A 19,643-nucleotide genomic window follows, 5' to 3' on the forward strand; every position below is an offset into this window, starting at 1 on the left:
AAGTATGATAACCAGAAAGTAAGACCACAGTATTGTGGCCTCTACTGGGGCATCAAAACCACAGCCAGGTCTGGTCGAAATAAAACATGGACTTCGAGATATCCAAAATCCAGGGCCCTACAATGACACGCCTAGGATGGGTCAAAGAAACTTGGTGCATCAGGGAAGAAAAGTTTGGAAGCTATGAATAAGGAATAGGGCGAAAACCGAAGAGGCAGTGGGGTAGGCGGAATGGGGTGGATCCCCGGTCTTTCACGGCGGGACAGCGAGGACTTAGGGGGTAGGCCGGAAGGCTGACCCGAGGCGGGGGCCGGGCAGGGACCACACCTCCCGGCCAGCAAGGCAGGCAAAGGCCGGGGCCCCGAGACGACCCCGGGCACTGGGACGCGACCTGGCCGCGGTCCCCCGCTCTCCGACTGGGCCGCGGGCGGCCGGAAGCAGCCGGGGTCGGGCCCGACCTGCCCACCCCGACGCAGACGGCCCCACTCACCGATGAGCCGGCGCACCTCGTCCTCGCTCAGGTAGAGGCTCACGCTGGGCCCCGCGGCCGCCGGCGACAGTACGGGAGGCCGCTGGGCCGGGGCGGCGGCGGCGTCGGGCGCGGATAGCAGAGGCAGCAGCGCGAGCAGGAGCAGCAGCGGCGGCGGCGGGGCCCTGAGGCCGCGGGTCCCGGGGAGGCGGCCCCAGCCCCGCGGCCCTGGCCGCGCCGCCCCGCGCATGGCCGCCGCCGCCGCCGCCGCCGCCGCCGAGGAGGAGCGCTGGCCGCCCGCCGGGCCGCCGCCACCCACCCCCGGCCCCGAGCCCCTCACAGCCCCGAGCCGGGGGCGGCCGCCCAGCTCATCGCGCCGCCGGCCCGTGGCAGCCGGACGCCGCTTCAGACCGCCGGAGCGCGCCGCCGCCGCCGCCTTCTCGGCGGCATCGTCCACTGCAGGGGGCTGGACGCGGAGGCGCGCCCGTGCGCGCCGCCGCCGTCCCGGGATCGCGCACGCACGCACCGTCCGCTCCGTGCTGGCGGCTGCGGGGCTGGGAGCGCTTTGGTTTTCAAGTGCTGTGGTCAGCTGAGGGCTCCCTGGGCACCCTTTAAAAGGAGCCCGTCCCCGTCCCACGTTGTCACCATCCTGATGTTAGCTTGTCTCTTGTCTGTAACTCTCCCGCTCGCCGCGACACAGAGTCCAGGCAGGCAGGCCCGGGCTGCGGCTGCCCCGGAGTGGGCTCCCCAGGTCCAGGATAATGCCTGGATGCGGCCGCTCTGGTAGCAAAAGAGAAACCTGCTTTTTCTTACTGAGAAAATGGTGAAAAATAGAAAGCACCTTTTATCCCACCATCGGAGGTCAACATTAACATTTCTGTGTCACTTCCCATGGATAAATACTGTATGCATTTATTCTCCAAAAAATCCTGCTCAGCAAACTTTAGTAACCTTATCCTTACACGTTACGAAATTTTATTTTTTATTATCGTTCTGCGTCCCCATTGTCAACCCTCATCTGGGGTTGTTAACCTGTGGTGTGCAGAAGTGTGTGTCTGTGTTTCTCAGTGTGCGCTTGGGCACACAGAGAAGTGCTGTGTACGTTTCATCATTTGTTCTAGCGAGTCCCGGCCCCCTGAAGAGGTTAAGAATCGTGCCTACACCTCGAACGAGCCCGTGCGCGGACCTCCGGGTCTCGGGTGCATTTATGTGAGCACCCACCATCGCGCTCAAACTTGCTCCAAGTGCCCCCTCTCTCGGTTGAGACTTCCAAGCGTCCCCTCCCCGCAGTTCACCTCGGCTCTGCGGGAGGGTCCGCGCTCTGACCCTGGCCGCCCGCCGACCCCGCGCCTCACTGCGCAGCTGCTGCGGGGCAGGCCGGGTTTCCGTGCGCAGTTGCTGCTCCCGCTGGGAGGCCGCGGGAGGCGGCTATTTTTATCCTCCGGGGAGGGTGGGGGAAGAGAGCGACTGATGAGGCGGGAAGTCCTCAACTTTGATTTTCTCCTTCTCTAGTGAGAGCAATGGATTCCATTTAGAGATAGGCTAGCCTCGATGTGTCAAGCTTCAGCCCCGGAGTTGTGTCCATCATCCTACGGGAGGAGGCTGAGAAGAAGATGAGAGCTGAGGAAAAGTGCTCCACCACAAAGGTCAGCAAAAACTCCTTATGTTGGGGGCAGCCGCTACTATCTATTAGGGGACCAGCGCTCTGGCAGAAGAGCTTGGGGCTGGAAATGTGCGGTGTGAACAGGGCTCTCAATTCAGACAGGAGGTGCTTTTTTTTTAAAGGATGGCATATTCCCTGCAGTTTTCAATATGGCTCCCAGTCCCCAAGTGAGGAAGCTCCTGCCTTCAAGGCAATCTCCTATCAGTGACTTCTTGACGTAGTCGGTGATGTAAACACAGCAGAGCGGTCAGTCAGGCCTGGCTGGGCTGTGGTACTTGTTAATGGTGGGAAATTAAACCCCAAGCCTCGGTTTCCTCATTCATAAAATAGGGGTGTTAATGCCAGACTCATGGGCCTTTCACAGGATTTAATTGGAGAAGATGGGAGTAAAACGCCCAGGCAGAGTGTCAGACCCATTGTTATTGTTATTACAATTATAATGAATCCCTTCCCTATAATGACCGTTTCCTGAAAAGTTTAATCACCAGTTACCTCCAAACCATTCAAACCAGAGACGCTCAAGAACTTCATTCAGTACAGCACCATGCCTGGCCCAGAGCTGAGCTCAGGGCATCATGCTTGGCACTAGCACACAGGGGTAAGCAAGGTGCTTCCTTGAGGACGGGTGATAAACGCACGTTCATTGTGCATTTTCATCAGTGCTGTGAAGAAGTTGGTGGTTCTCAAAGTATGGCTCCCAGACCAGCAATACTATCACCTGGCAACTTGTAGAAATGCGAATTCCTTGGCCCCACCCCAGACTAATAAAAGTAGGGGTTTCAACCTCAGGGGGTAGAAACAGAGAAGTGGTATATACATTTCATTATTTGTTCTAAAGTCCCTGTCCCCCAAACAGTATCACAGGCCCTCCAGGTGATGCTGGCCGTTCTGTCAAGAAAATCTCAACTCTATCAGCTCCCCTTTGAACTGTTGTAGCTGCTGCCTCACTGGCCTCCCTGCTTTCCCCTTACTCCTTTATTCATTTAGTCTGTTCTCAACATAGCAGCCAGAACTATTCTATTATACACAACCAAATCATGTTGCTACTTGGCTCTTAGACTACTAAGGGTTCCCTAATTCATTTAGAATAAAAGGCAAAGTCCTTAACAAGCTATCAAGGCAGTTCTCATTCTCTATCTTCCTTGCTTCCTTTCTGATCTTATCTCTTACTCTCGCTCACACAATGACTGCTCTGTTGTGTAACACACCAGACACAATCCTACTTTGGGGCCTTTGCCCTGCTGCTCTCTGTACCTGGAACAACACTCTTACTTCTGACTTTCACATGGCTTCATTCCTTTCCTCTTCAAATCTATATTCAAATGTTAACTTCTAAATAAGATTAAAAATGTGACCATCCGAACACTTTAACTCCCCAGAGAACAAACCAATTCCCAGTCTCTCCTGTCTCTACAGGGTACTTGGTCTTACACAAACTTCTTCCTGCAATCCCCATCCCATCCCTGGAGAAGGAATCGTCTGCCCCCCACCGTCCCCCAACAAGGTGTGGGGATAAACTTTTGAAATTTCCCAATAAGTCTCGGTAAAAATGCTGGGAAGCCCTGACCTCAGCCTCCTGAGGTTTCTCTGCCTAGAGGAAATGAAAACCCTCAATCATCACCATACTCTACACACTGCCTTGTTCTTGGTTTTGTTTGTAGTTGACCTTATTCTACTTCAGGAGACAAATTTCAGAGGCCTGGAAAACACCATCATCAGGGCTGCTTCTGCTATTCCTAAAAAAGGCTAGCCTTGGGCTAGAGATGCAGCAGGGTGGGTGAATGGAGCCCTGGGGCAGCCTGCATGGGGGCAGTGCTGGGATGAGGCCTCCCAGATAATGGGAATGACTGGGATGTTCCATACATGCAGTCTGATGCTCCACTCAGAGTCCCAGCTCATGTCCAAGAGGATAGATGCCTGCCCACAGAGCCCTGAGAACAATTCCTCACCCCGGCCTCAAGTTCACTCAGCTAGGGGAGGGCTGTAAAAAGGGGTGCCTCTAAGTTTTGAAAGTGTCCCCTTTCTTTGCAAGGAGCAGTTGGGAATGCTGCTGTGTCTACTTTAGAGCAGTTTACTTTTCAAAGTTCTCCATCCACAAGTAATATATTAACCCATTGTGTTGTGAAAGACTCAAGCATCACCGAAGTACATGGAGTAAGATAACATCCTCCTTGATACAAACCATCATCTCTCTCACCCAACTCCCAGTTTGGTGTATGTTCTTATAGCCCTTTCTCTCGATATTTGCACGCGCACACACACACACACACGTGTGTCTGTATATGTGTTCAGACACACAACTGTGTGTTTATGCATGCTTTCAGTTTTATAGACATGAAATTGTACAAAAGGTATCGGTCTGCATGATTTGCTATTTTCACTGATCAAAGTAAGTTGAGGTATTAAGGATGCTTGCATGACAGAGCATACAGAGGTTTATCCATGGTATTCTTTTGGTTGGGATGGACCATGATAGATTTCATGGATCTGATGATAGACCACACATCCTTGCACATGCATCTTTATGCATATTGTATATATTTAGAAGGGTAGATTCTCAGAAGTGGAATTGCTGAATCAAAGGGCGTTACTTTGTAATGTTGATAGATTCTTGAATTGCCCTCCTAAACACCATTATATACTTCCGGAGCTGGTCCTAGTTCTTAACCTGGTGAGGGTGACCCAAATCTTCTTTCCTAAAGGGTCTGGCCATTACTGATCCTTCCTGGATTGAATTGCCATAGTTTGCCATTAACCTTACTCACAGGGCATGATAAACTAAGAGACCCCTGAGGGATCTCATGTATTCCAGACATACTGTTCCTTACCTGTCTTCTGGTTTCCATTATTTCCATTGGAAAGTCAGTTGTAAGTCTAACTGCCACTTAGACACGTTATCTGTCTATTCTCTATGGCTGGTTTAAGTTCGTTTTTTTTTTTTATGATGTTCTGCAATTTTATTGATATATATGAGTGTGGCTATCTTTCCATTTACTTTGCTTGAAATTTATGGAGATTCCTGAATCTGATGTCTTTTGAAAATTCCAGGAAATCCTCAGTTCCATTTCCTTTATCATTAATAGTTAGGTGGGTAGATAGATAGATATGCATTTTTCTGAGCCGTTTGAGAATAGGTTGGAAACATAATGCCCCCTTCCCCCAAATGCTTCACTGTGCATTTTCTAAGAAAAAGGACTTTCTCTTTAATAACCACAGTGCAATTTTCAAAATACAGACATTTCACATTGATACAATACTATTTTCTAATCCATGGCCCATATTCAAATTTTATCAGTTGTCTCAATAAGTCTTTTATAACTATTTTTTCCTGGTCCAGGATCCAATCCAGAATCACACATTGCATTTATTTGTCATGTCTTTTTAGGTATTTTTTTCCATCTCTTTTAAAAGTTCCTCGACCTTTCTTTTGCCTGAAGTTCTTCACCTTAACCAGTTATTTTGTGAAATGTCCCTCAATTGGTGTTGCCTGGTATTTCCTCATGATTAGATTCAGGTTATGCATTTTCAAAAGGAATATCACTGAAATGATGTATACTCAGTATATCATATCAGAAGGCACATGATGTTGGGGCGTCTAGGTAATGTAGTCGGTTAAGCATCTGACTTTGATTTCACTTCAGGTCCTCATCTCAGGGGCATGATCTCAGGGTCATTAGATTGAGCCCTGCATTGGGCTCCACACTCAGTGTGGAGTCTGCTTAAAACTCTGTCTCCCTCTCCCTCTGCCCCTCCTCCCCATGCGCTCTCTCTTTCTCAAATAAATAAGTAAAACCTTAAAAAAAAAAGAAGAAGAAGAAGAAGAAGAAGAAGAAGAAGGCACATGATGTCACTCTGGTGATATTATCTTTGACCACTTGGTTAATGTGTTGTCTGATACATTTCCTTGCTCTAAAGTTACTATTTTTCTCTTTGTGATTAATAAGAAATTTGGGGGGAGATACTTTGAGATTATGTAAATTTCTGGTTCCTCTGCAAACTTTTATCCACTTGTTTGATCACCCACTGATGATTTTCTAACTTAACTATTCCTTTCATATTTATTTGGCATTTAACCATAGGGAGGCTTTTCTCTTTTCTCCAACTTATTTTTTCATTTATTTATATCAGTATGGATTCTTATTTTATTCAATGGATTATAATCTGCTACTATCATTATATATGTTCATCCTCAAAATGTATTTGGGGATATTTGAGATTTGGCTAGTGGGAATTTCTTCAGCTCATTCCTGTGTTCTTTTGCTAGGTCTCTAGCATTCATTGAACATTTCCTTACATTATGAAACAACAAAATATTCCTGTATTCTCTTATACATTTCTGCCCCAGCTTGGAATCAGCCGTTTTTCATAGGAGTGCCAGTTCCTTTTAGTGGAGAATGGTATTTAGAAACCAAGATTTGGGAGCTAGGTGTGCTTAAATTGCTACTACAATATAATTGATTCTAGGCCCTCTCAGGAGACAGAGTATGGAAATAAACACATTTATGTGTGTACATTCTGTGTACTTACATGCCTACATACACATATAGATCTGTAAAATCTATGAGTTCATATGAATACTCCTGATTCCAATCCCACACCATTCCTCCACTCTCTTCTCTGACAGTAAGAGACCTGACTCCCATTACCCACAATGTATCTGCTTATTTGCTCAGTCCTTCCCTTGTTAAGCAGACTCTTGGCCCTGCTTGCTGAAAGCTGAGCCCCAGACACACCAATCTCCACCCCAACTCCCCATTCCCAGGCATGCCATCCAAAACTTTTCCTCCAGGCCGAGTAAAGGGCAGTGGGGTTGAAGGCAGAATGGGAGGGTTTCTAGAGCAGCACAGAACAGTCCAGATCTTGAGAGGAGATATTAGACACCTCTAATCTTTATGGGACAGCCCCACTCCACCACAACCTAATTCTCTCCAGCCACCCACTGAGATAAGGAGCTGGAATCTCCCCATCCCCAAGGCTTTCCTCAACTTTCTTTCCTTTCTAGATGCCTTCCAAACCCCTAATTCCAGTTTATTTCCTCTGCAGAAGAGTTTAGCTATCTCTTTCTGTTATATTCTCAACTTTTCACCTTCTGCATCCACTCAGGTGTTTTACCAAACAGAGCCCTGTGCTCAGGAGGAATGCATGCCTTAGGGGATGATGCAGCCGGAGTCGGTTATGATTTTAAATATTTCGCTTCCCTCCCTCTTTGCTATAATTACAATTATACTGAAATATGCTTAGGAGAGATGTGACAGTCAGACAGTCATGCTAGATGTATCATTTTGGTGAAGATTTAGAGGATGGACTGGAGGGAAAATGGTAACAGCAGAGGCTGGAAAAACCAGACAGCATGATTTTTCTACACCTAGGTGAGAGAGGATTGTGACTAAACAGGGAGGGCAGGACAGTGAGGATGGGAACAGGGAACCTGATAAGAGAGATATTTATGGGATAGGATCAGTAGGCTTGTTGATAGATTGAGTAAGGTTGGCAGGGGGCAGGGAGGTGGAGGTGTGGGTTGGGGGCAGGGGCCTGGGATGAATCCCAGGTGTTTGGAGTGGGAACAGGTAATGGTGGTGCCTAACCCTCCTCACCCTCCTCCTCCTTCTGCTACTACTAATGATGGGGCCATTGTTGAGCGTGGACAGTATGTCAGACACTCTGATCAATGCTAGACATACGTCATGAGACATAACGAGACCATTCAATCCTGTACAGAATGTATTATCATCCGGTTTCCCAGGTGAGAATGCAGTAACTTCCCCCAAGATTTCGCAGATTGCAAAAAGCACTTTGTGCAGGTTTAGGTTCTGAAATGGTGATTTCGGCTTGGGGCACGCTAAATTCAAGGTTCCTGTGGAATATCCTGGCAGAAATGTCCTGCCAGCAGATGGAAATGCAGGTCTGAGCTCAGCAGAAAAACTGGGGTAGAGATACAGCCATCCACACAGAGGTGGCAAGAGAGACCAGGTAGTTAGTATGGGATGAACGGGAGAAGCTTATGGAGAAGGAGGAGGAAAGAGGGCTGGGATGGAACGCTGGGCACATGAACATCAAGAACAGGAGAGGAAGAGAAACTACAGCAGAGGAGGAGTGGCCAGAGAGTGAGCAGAACCAGGAGAGCAGTAGTGCAATTCAGGAAAAGTGGTGCGTCAGGGAGGCAGTGGTCCAGCGTTCTAAATGGTGCCAAGTAAGCCAAGAGCTGCAGCATGCCCAACACATGTTTCCACCAAGGGGGCATCGGTGAGGGAGACTGGTGGGCGGAAGGCTGAGTGCAAAGGTCAAAGCAGTAAGGAAAGGCAAGGAAGTGGAGATAATGATCACCAATGTTATCAAGAAGCCCAGTGGAAGAGTAAGGAGAGAAAGAGAGCACAATATCTAAATGGGATTTACAGAGCTGCTTCTGAGGTGGAAACATTTTAGTCGTTTCTAAGCTGAAAGGAATGTGCCAAAACAAGGAGAGAGGTCAAAGATGCAAAGAACAGGAGGAGATAAGTCCCAAAAAGGCAGGAGGAGCTGGTTCTGAAAGCCACAGTGTGGTCAACACAGTGGGAGGAGCGCCTCTGGCAGCTTCAGAAGCAGAGCCTGTTACTGTGCTGGCCCCCTGCTCTGGTGAAGAGGGGCTCCCGATGGCTTCAGGCACAGATTCCTTCATGGGGTAGACAAATAGGGGAAGAAAGTTAAGGAAATCCATATTTGGTTGCTTCCATTTTTTCTTGAAATATGAAGGAAAGTCATTCCTGGATTAAAGCACAGAGGAGTAGGGTAGATTTGGGGGATTGGTATAAGGGCTGAATGTCTGCAATTGCTGGGGAGGTGGATGGAAGATGGTTTTGACCAAGGATCTTCAAGCTTTTCTGGGCACTGTTGAGAGTGAGGCTGAAACTGAGGAGTGTGGTGTCTGAGGTCATACTGATCTGTGTGTTGAGCAGTCTGTTTGCAAGAGGAAAGAAGATGGCCTGTGGAATAATCCCCATTTGGATGCAGATCCAGAGCAGTGGAAGGAAAAAGCTGGGTTGTAGAGGATGTTTAAAATGCTAGATCATAGCATCTAGCTTGGATGGTTCCCAAGTGAAACCAGAAAGAACTAAAATAGAATGAGACACTTCTGCTTAAAGATGGCAGATTGAACACAGTTTTTATCTCTTCACTCTCCCCAAACGCTACTAAAATGGCAGGAAAGCGTTTTTTTCTTAAGGGTATAAACCCAAATAACAAAGGAAGTGGTGGTAGGTCAACTACATTTTGGAAGCTGAAAGAGGGTGATCAATGGCAATCGATTTCGCTAAAACCTAAGTCAGGAGTTGAGACATCAGCTAGCTCAGAAAGAGGGAAATGCAGGGTGAGCTAAGAACAGGAGGACTGATTGAAGAGCATATAGGGTCTTCTCCCCGGTTTGAGCACAAACTAAAAGTTTATGATCTGGGAAGGATAAAACAGAGGTCTTGGACTAGAAGACATGAGGCACTGATGAGAGCTGAGATACCATACTAAAAACAGGAAGATAAAGTCTGTATACTGACCAGAAAAGACGGCCCCCTCCCCCATCTGCTCTCCTCTCCAGCCCTCTTCCTATACTCAGCTCCCATGATGCTGGCTGGAGATTGGAGAGCTTTCCGCAGGGAATCTGAGCAGTCCAGAAAAAAACATCAAAAGATACTGACACCTGCTGCTTCCTCCCCCTTTACTCCAGGTCAAGATCACCAGTCAACATCAGATTTTTAGCACTGCACTCCCAAACAGGAAAGAAAAGGTGAGGACCACTAGACATTTGCAGCAGTTCTTCAGCATGAAAGGCAAAGAGCAAAATAAACGGGGGGGGGGGGGGGCGGGGGGGGAAAGGACTCCGTATTAATAGAGACAATGCCAAGAATGAAGAAAATATTTTAAATATGATAATTAATCATATTCCCAAAGAAATTAAAGATAATATAGAATCTGTGAAATAGGAATAGGTTGCTTTTTTTAAAAAAGTCAGTAAAGAAAGTAAGTAAAGAAAGAAAGTAAAGCACTCAGAAAATAAATGATGACAATTAAAAAACGTATAAGACAATAGCAAAGTTGAAATAAAAAGCCAAAGAAATATCCCAGGAAGTAGAACAAACATCTAGAGGTAGAAAATAAGATAGAGAAGATGAGAGAATAAATAAGAGATGGGAGCTATGCTATAGGCCAAGAAGGCTGTGGTCCAGAGTGTTAGGTGGAAGGATCTGGGAGCAAAGTCCCCAAGGAGAGGACAGGAATTTAGATGTAAGTACACAGAAAACTAAGCGGAGGAGGAAAAGGACATTTATGAGCTCCAGGGAAAACAAAACGTTGTTTGAGAAGGGAAAGGCAATTAAACTATACCATCCAGCTCACCAGTGATTAGTATTTATGTTGTCAAAATAAAGTAAACCCTAACTATTGGTAGAGGGATGGCAAATTAGTATGTGTGGGAGTCTTTAGAAGAAGTGCTATCTTCATCTCCCTACTTCGAAATCCGTAAATAATGCTTATAAATCGAGCAGTAGCAATGTGATCCTATTTTAGCAATATAGAGGCAAACATCAAAAGAACCAGCCTAAGGACTAAAGAGAGAATGGAATGGAGGACAGGAGAGGAGCCCGGAAGTCTGCTGCCTTTCTAATGTTCTAGAGGATTATCTGACTTTTAAAATTATATGTATAACTTTGATTTGATAAAAGTTAAATGAAAAGATTGGAATGGGAAATAGAAGGGCCAATGGGAGCACCATGAAGGGGATTCTGCCCACTCTGGGAACTGAGCAGGCTGGTAGACCTCCTTTGCAACTGCAATAACCTGGTAAAAACCTGTGTAACTCACGAGGCAGGATAAAACATGAAGTATTAATTTATGGCAGACTGATAGCTGAGACATCAAATGGCATGTTCACTCGTCTTGGCCACCACAAAAACAAAAAACCTACTAACAGGAATGGCAGACTCCTTAGCTTATCATTTCAAAGCAATTCTGTTCCCTGGCAGATGGGAAACAGTCTGGAAAGTATGCACAAACACAGAAAACTGGTCTCTACTGTGTGTGTGTGTGTGTATGTGTGTGTGTGTGTGTGTGTGTGTGTGTGTGTGTGTGTGTGTGTTTGCGCACGTGTATAAGTCCCTTTCACCTGCATAAAAGGAGCTTTGTGCTGGGGAGGACAGACGGAGGCGCAGAGCTATAAAAGAAGAACAAGTTGATAAGGGGTGGGACCCTCCTCTCAGCATGAGTTCTCATGAGAGGAAAAGGAGAAGGGGAAGACGGAGCACTGTCCTCAAGGGCAAGGGGATCTAACAGGAAGGAAGATGTATGGGTTCAGGTTCCCAGCTGCAGTTGCTCAGGTGGGTCTTGCACGTCTGATAATAGGAAGCAAGAGGGATAATGGCATTGTCCATTGGTACATGAGAGGGAGCCAGTTTTTCACAGGACCAAGTATGGCTTAGAGGGCTTCTGTGAGCTTGTGGTGAGCCACAAGTTAGCTAGGAGTGAGAGAGACAAGCTAGCCTGGCAGGGTATGGAGAGTGAACTCAGCTGGTCCCAGGAGGTAAGAGGGACAGGCCTGATCCATGGGATGAAACGGACTGTGCCACTGACTAGAGCTGCCACCTCTCTCAGAGTCGTCATCTCTGAGAGAACACCACAACCACAGGACAGCAGTAGCTGACAAAAAGCATGAGTCCCAGAAGCATAGAAGACAAACAAGGGACGCAGCTCTCCCTCTGCAGGGTGACTGTGCTGATGAGTAAAGTTGTTGGATTGTGCTGTATCAGGGAGGAGTGTAAAATGTAAAAAAAGTAAAAATGGAGCTCTGAGCTCCAATTTGATAATCATCCCAAACGTGGCCAAGAAATCTTGGGGTGGGACTGCATGCACCAGAATCGGATTGTCCTCTGGAGGCTAGGACAGAGCCACGGGGTCAGAAATTAAGGCCAGGTCAAGAAATTACTAAGGTTCCAATTGGCACCCTTGAGTTTTTTACACAGCCATAACTGACTATTTTTTCTGTTACACCTGTTTATAGCCTTTGATGTGAGAAGCCATGGAGGCCTGAAGACCTGGTTGTCATCATAGTGGAAGAGTTATTCTTTATTGAGTGCAATACTAAGGGCCAAGTGCTTTATACCCAGAACCTCATTAAATCCTCACACATCCAGTACATAGCCCCGTTCCAATCCCCATTTTACAGGTGAAGGAGCTGTGATTTAAACAGATGAAGTAACTGGAACCTACTACCAGCATAGGTAGTAAAGGGCAGAGCCAGAATTCAGACTCAGTCTGTGCTGATTCCAAGACCTGGGCTGGCGTTGAAGCATAATGTTTAGACTGCACTCAGCCACATAGCCGGGTTTTCTAGAAAGGAGACAGTGTCTGGACATCTGTGGGTGAGTGCACACATTCACTTTCTGGGGGTCTGTGAGCACTCCAGAGAGGTGGGGTCGGAGCAGGAAGGTATGCTCGATGGTGTGGAATGGTTGCCAGGTAAAAACCCTGCTGTGTGGTTAGGTGCTCGAACCCGGTAACGGTAGCAGAGGCTAGTACTGAGAGAGAACCCTGAAAGTCTTCAAGCTCGAGGCACGCGTCTTCCTAAAGTGATTTTGAAGCAGTTGAGGAATTTCTTAAATTTGGAATGGGTTCAATAAATGTCTGTTAAGTGAGGTATTCAGTTCAAGTTCTTTAAACCTGTGCCAAAGAGCTGTCAACTCAGATCACAAAAGATCATAACATTAAAAGCTCTCTGTTCTGGCAAGCTTCATCAAGCCCTGTGCATTTCCCTATTAAATACTTCCACATCTGTCCTCTCTTTCCCAGGTCCCCACACTGCCTTGCACCTTTATCATATCCAGCCTAGGCCATTCACTGTGATAGCTTTATCCATTCAGCAGGTAGGGATTGAATAGTCCTCTGGGTCAGGCAGGAGGCTCGGTGCAGAGACCAGAGATGAAGAAAATGTGGTTCCTTGTGCTCAAGGAGCTCCTAGACTCAGAGGAAGATGAGCACCTGTGGCACAGACTGCTACTGCCCACCCCGAATCCCTTTCTTCCCTAGTGATAGAATTACTGTTCCATGTGGCTGTCCAGCTGGACCATACTTCCCCAGCCTCCCTTGGGCTTAGGTGAGGCCATGTGACCAAGTTCTTGACAAAAGCATGTGAAGGAAGTGGTATATAACACTTCTGGATTGGGAATGTCAGGCCTGCTTCCTCTCTCTATCTCTTCCCACTTTCAGACTGGCCGGAGCCTGGATGTGCTTGGTGACCAAGTTTCGACCCTGCAAGTTAGTGACATAGCCTAAGGGAATAGCAGAGCAATGACTTAGAAGGACCTGTGTCCTTGAATGACCATGAGGGGCAGGTCTCCTCTGAAAACTGTTATATGGGAGAGAAAAATAAATATCCACAGGATTTAAGCCACTGTATTTGGGGAACTCTTTGTTATAGACACTTAATCCTTAGCCTAACCATAATAGGAGTGTTAAAAAAAAAGTATAACCCAAAGTATTCCTGATGCTATGACAAAAGCAGAAAACTCCGTTCAAGAAAGGCAGAAGGTAGGAAAATTAGAGAAGGTGGAGGAGGCTGCCTGGGAGAGAGCACCCTTGCACTGAATCTTGAAAGATGAGTGTTTTCAGCAAATCTACCTGAATTTCTCATCTACCCTTAATTCTTTTGATTGGCCATTTTTGTTCACATTACTTCTTTCAAGTATATATGCTCTCTTATCCCTACTCTCTACCTGTTAAAGCCTACCCAGGATTCAAGACTCAGATTAAATCTCATTTTCTCCAGGGACCCTTCCTTGATCAGCTCCCCAGAAGTGATATCTTCCTCTTCCAAAATCCTCTGGAACTTAGTCTTTATTATTTATTGATCACACATTTTATATCTTTTCTATAAATATCTGGCACTTTTCAGGAGCCTCCCCAGCATCACACTGTCTAGATGTGTTCTGGGATCCCCCAAGAGTATAGGTATACCCCCAAATGTCTATTGCTTTGTAACAAACCTACCTCAAAACTTAGTGGATTAAAATAACTGTTTTTATTGTTCACAGTTCTGAGAGTTGGCTGGTCTCAGTTGCATGGTTCACACTTAAGGCCTTGAATGCTTTTGCATTCAGATAACAAGTGGGGCTGGAGTCAGCTGAAGTCCTGGCTGGGCTAGGTATTCAAGACAGCTCACTTCTGTGGCTTGCAGTTGATGCTGCTCTCAGCTGGGAAGTCAGCAGGTTCTATTAACCAGAGAGCCCACATTTGCCTTCTCCATGTGACATGGGCCCTCATAATTATAAGCTGGATTCCAAGAGGATCGAGCAAAACCCTTGTGACTTAGCCACAAAAGACCCAGAATATCACTCTCATCACATTCTGTTTGGTTAAGCAAGACACGAGGGCCAGCCCAGGCAGAGGAATTAGACTCCACATCTTGATGTGAGAAGCAGCAGGTACATTCAGGGAGATAAGGAATTAATGACAGCCGTCCGTGGAGACTATCTTATCATACTGTGTAAACCTGGAATCTGGAGTGATGGTCACTCCCAGATCAAAACTAGTGGTCATCCTGTATTTCCTCATCTACAAATCAGAGCTTCAGGGAGACAGTGCTTCCCCTCCTCCTGGAGTCAATGAGAAGAATTTAATGTTAGTCTGGCATTAACCTGGGATGGGGTAGATGTTCAAATGCCAAGATGTCCACCAAAATCTGGATGGTTCAGTGTTTGTGAGCCAAGAGGTTTCCAGGAGAGGATGGACGTGGTCACGGAGAGAAAATGTCTCTGGTTTAGAGATCAAGTGTTTGCTTATTTGTATTTCTTCTGAAAATCACTTACTACCAATCCTTGCCAACCACCCTAACATGGGGTAAAGGACAAGGATTGCAGCAGAGCCAAAAGTGAGGAAGTGTTACATGATGCTCAACTTGGAGGGAGACTTTAGCTAAGCCCTTAGCCACTCACTTAGTTGAGTTTAGGGCCCAGCACAACATGTCTCCTGTATAGTCTTTGGCTACAGGAAGAAGAGAACATTCCCCCACAAGCTACCACCAGCCACACTGGCCTTTGAACTTTGTGGCAGACAAATAATGACCTCCCAAAAGGGTCCATATCATTAATCCCCAGAAACTGTTTCTGTGTTCTGTTATATGGCAACGGGGAAATAAGCTTGCAGATGGCATTGAGGTTGCTAACCAGCTGAAGATAGGGGAATATCCAGGATTATAAGGGCAGGGCCAGGATATTAAAAAGGTCCTTAAATGTGGAAGAGGGAGACGACAGAACAGATGGAGTCAGATAAGGAGATACAGGGAAGAAAGCAGAGGTCGGAGTGATGTGCTTGCTGGCTCTGAAGGTGGCAGGGAGCCAAGAACCAAGGAATGTGGCAGCCTCTAGCAGCTGGAAGAGGCGAAACCTGGATTCTCCTCTAGAGCCTCTAGAAAGGGTCACAGCTTTGCCGACACCTTGGGACCCAAATGGACCCCATCTCAGCTATCAGATGCTCTGCTCAGGAATGGGGCTCAATTTCCCTTGCCCCTCCCTTACCTGTACCCTACATCCCTGCCTTAAGAAATGATTTTTTTTTTCCTTTAGAGAGAGCGTGTGGGTGGGCGGGAGCAGAGGGAGAGGTAGGGAGAGAATTTTAAGCAGGCTCCATGCCCAGTGCAGTCTGACACGGAGCTTGATCTCATGACCCTGAGATCATGACCTGAGCCAAAATCAAGAGTCAGACACTTAACCGACTAAGCCACCCAGGTGCCCCAAGAAATGATTCTTGCTTTTAAAAACTCAGCCCCTGATTTAGACCTAATGTTTTTAGCTAATGTCCTTCTCTGCCATTGTCATAGCTGGTTAAAAGCTAATATACAAAAAATATTTTTTATAATACAAAAAAATGTAAAACAGATTACTTCCTTTTTATAATCTTCTCACAAAGTACTCCATACTCATGAAATCAGTCTCCACAGCTTCCTGAACCAGAGCTGTACTCAGTACAAAGTACTGCAGGTAAATAGTAGAGCTGAGGTTTGTGGATTATGCCCCAACTTGATTCTTCCAAGGCACGTCTCTGTTCTCCATCCTTGAAGAACTGCTTAAATGCATTATCAGATTCGCTATCTTCATGTCCTTGCCTCTCTCAAACACATTTGCCAATTCATTCCAATCTGGCTTCCATCTCCCTACTCAATGGAAACTGCCCAAGTCTTGGTTGCCTGTTACCACACCCAATGGTTCTTTCTCTTTTTTCAGTTTACTTCACTTCTCAGCAGTATTTCACACGGTTCTTCTTTAGGAAATGTTTTCCTTATTCTCTTCCTACCTCACCAATGGCTACTTCTTAGCCTCATTTCCTGGCTCCCCCTTCTTACCTGACCTTTGAGTATTGGTGGCCCCAGAGGTCGGATCTGTGTCCAGTCCATTTTTCTCTTGACACTGTTTCCATAAGTGATCTCATCCAAATTTGTGTCTCTTGCTCGTCTCTTTATACCTGTCTTTGTGAGTGGCTTTTTCAGCTCTATGTGTGTCTTTTATAAGCCGGTCGCACTTAATACGGTTCAAAGTCAAACTTGGTTTCCCTTGAATACTGTTCTTCCCCAATATTGCTCACCTCAGTTAAAGGTACCCCTGTTCACCATTACTGAAGCCGAATCCAATCTCCTACCTTTCACTCCCCTCCTTTTTCTAAGCCATTAGCAAGTCACATCTTTTCCATCCTGAAAACCTATCCTGAATTCCCTCTACTTCTCTCTAGTTTCAGCAACTCCTTGGAAAGCTCCCTGATTCCCCACCCTGCCTCCGCTATCTACCACTATCCACATGCTCACACACTTTCCCCTAATCTCTCTCTCCTCACTCCCTACCAATTCTCTACCACTCTTCTTTTTATAGTGTTCATCCCATTCTGCTATTGCATTGCTTACCTCTTGACCTCTGTGTTTACATTTAGTCTCCTCAGGGCCAGGACTAATGTGAGTTGAGTGAGACACTTGCCTTGGGCCCAAAACTAAAGGAAAACTCCGTAATCAAGATAAGTAATATTTTAATATAATATTTTAGAAAGTCAAAATGCAAAAAAAATCATGATGAGCAAAGCAAATTCCAGCATCGTACAGTTTAATTTTACCCATAAATTCTTCAATATGTATCCTTATAGATAAGAACAACAATGAAAAAGCAATACAATTCCATTATCACACCTAATGAAATCAATAATAATTCCTTAATATCCTTTTATATCTAGTTCATGCTCCTTTTTCCTTGATTGTCTCACAATGTCTTTTACAGATGGCTTGTTTGAATTGATTTCCAAATAGGGTTCATGTGACAGTTAATGTTGTGTATCAACTTGGCTGGGTTAGGGGATGCTCAGATGGCTGGTAAAATGTTATTTTTGGGTGTGTCTGTGAGGTTGTCTCCAGAAGACATTAGCATTTAAATCAGTAGGAGTAAGAAGGTCACCCTCAACAGTTCAGAGTGGGAATCATCTAACCATTGAGGGCCTGCATTGAACAAAAAGATAGAGGAAGGGCAAATTTGCTCTCTCTGCTTGGACAGAGACGTCCATCATCTCCTGCTCCCAGACATTTTTGCTCGTGGCTCTAGAGCATTCATACTCAGACTAGGACTTATGCCATTGGCATCCCCAATTCTTAGGCCTCTAGACTTAGACTAAATTTTATCACCAGTTCTCCTGGGTCTGCAGATGTCAGACACAGATCATGGGACCTGTCAGTCTCCATAACCGTGTGAGCCAATGCCAATAATAAAGCTTCTCTTATATACATCCTATTGGTTCTGTTTCTGTGAAGAACCCTGACGAATATAGTCTACACATCACTGGGGTTGATATATCTCCTAATTTTATTTGTGCACTTTTTCAAGCCATTTGTGTTTTGAAGAAATCAAGTCACTTATATGTAGGGTATCCTACATATCCTCTGTATTTCCTGTAAACTTGGAATTGGGACTTGATTTCAAGTTCAGGTCTTTTCCTTTCCTTTTCTTTTCTTTTCTTTTTTTAGCAATAATACTTCATAGATGATGTTGGAGACTTCTAATTGCATCACATCAGAAGACACATAATGTCTATTTGTCTCTCTTTTTGTGATGTTAAGATGGATCAGTGGATGAAATGATGTGGTGTCTGGGATTTACTTCAAAGTATCCAGCGTGGTGATGGAGTGAGAGGAGTTGGGTGCTGTTATGGATGCAATAGGATTGGCCACGAGCTGATAATTGTTAATCCTTGAGTGAAGGGCATATGGAATCCAGCCTATTAGTGTCTATACTTTTTATATGTTTGAAATTGTACATAAAAAAGTTGTTTTTAAAATTTGATTACTCACACTGTACCAGTTTGTGTAGATAGTTTATGAAAACAGTTTCTTTCTTGGGGTCTGCAGCTCCAGTGATACATTTGGTCACACAGACACTGTAAGTTTGGGTAACTGACACTGGACTCCTAGATTCAATCAGGTTTTCCTGACTGACAGCACTTTGCAGGCATTGTCACGATTTGTTGCTGGAGAAATTGTGTGCTGGGTGACTCCACTGGAAGAGACTCTTGGACGTCTGTACTTGGTTTCCTCTGGACTTCACCCTTTGTTGAATTTGCTCTGTACTCTTCATCATGATAAACCATAACTGTGAGTATGAAAAAATTTTTTTAATCTGATTACTAAATTCCGATATTGTCAGCCTGCAGACCCATTGGTTATAAAGTTCCCCCTTAGCCTTGTGCCTTATGGTTTTAGCAGTCATTGATGAGCATTGTTCACATCCAATTATTTGTCAGTACCAATCTATGATATTCTAACTCTATCATGCCTCGTATTGGTTAGCAATTTCTGCATAACAAATTACTCCAAAATTAAGTAGCTTAAAACAATGAGCATTATCTCATAGCTTCTGTGGGTCAGGAATCTGAGAGTGGCTTAGCTGGGTGGTTCTGTTTCACAGTGTCTCATGACATTGCAATTGATCTACTAACTGGGACTTCGGTCATTTGGGGCTGGAGGATCTGTCTCCAAGTTCACTCACATGGTTGTTGGCAGGCCTTAGTTCTCACTGGCTTTTAGCTGGATAACTCAGTTCCTCACCTAGTGAGGTTCTCTATACACTGTTTAAATGTCTCACAATATGGCAGCTTCCCCAGAATGAGTAATGAGAGAGAGAGAGAAAAGGAGAGAGAGAAGAGAATGAGAGAACAAGATGGAAGCCAAAGTCTTTTATAATCTAATCTCAGAGGTGATTATTAAATTAAATTATTAATTAAATTTAATTATTTATGGTATTTAATATTTAGTTATTAAATACCATTATTTCTATGTGCTGCTGGCCAACAGGTCAGCCCTGGTACAGTGTAGGAGGGGACTACACAAGGTGTGAGTACCCAGAGTCAGGATCTTTGGGGGCCATCTTGGAGACTGGCTACCACATTCTTTTGCATGTATTAGCTGGAAATCTGTAATGGAAAACTCATCTTCATCAACTACTCAGTTACTCTGAAATACAGTTTTTATAAAAG

General features: G+C 45.5%; 1 protein-coding gene and 1 long non-coding RNA gene across 6 annotated transcripts in view; one reads left to right on the forward strand and one right to left on the reverse strand.

Annotated features, from left to right (window-relative positions):
* The window catches only part of RYK (receptor like tyrosine kinase), a 90,698-nt gene extending 89,766 nt beyond the window's left edge, over nt 1–932 (reverse strand). For both annotated transcript variants that reach the window (XM_045791799.2, XM_087870211.1), the window contains exon 1: nt 491–932. In XM_045791799.2, coding sequence (XP_045647755.2) covers nt 491–719 — 229 coding nt within the window. In that variant the 5' untranslated portion in view covers nt 720–932. The remainder of the gene's footprint in view (nt 1–490) is intronic.
* Nucleotides 272–19,643, forward strand: part of LOC123788394 (uncharacterized) — a 96,828-nt gene continuing 77,456 nt past the window's right edge. For 2 of the 4 annotated variants that reach the window (XR_015727874.1, XR_015727872.1), the window contains exons 1-3: nt 272–521; nt 1,982–2,115; nt 18,620–18,762. This is a non-coding gene — a long non-coding RNA (uncharacterized LOC123788394). Of the gene's footprint in view, nt 522–1,981; nt 2,116–18,609; nt 18,763–19,643 lie in introns of all 4 variants that reach the window. The other 2 variants (XR_015727873.1, XR_006778492.2) reach the window with 2 other exon arrangements.

The sequence above is a fragment of the Ursus americanus genome, chromosome 20, assembly GCF_024610735.1.
Source record: "Ursus americanus isolate L20-20 chromosome 20, mUrsAme1.1.p, whole genome shotgun sequence".
Classification (NCBI taxonomy): Eukaryota; Metazoa; Chordata; class Mammalia; order Carnivora; family Ursidae; genus Ursus; species Ursus americanus.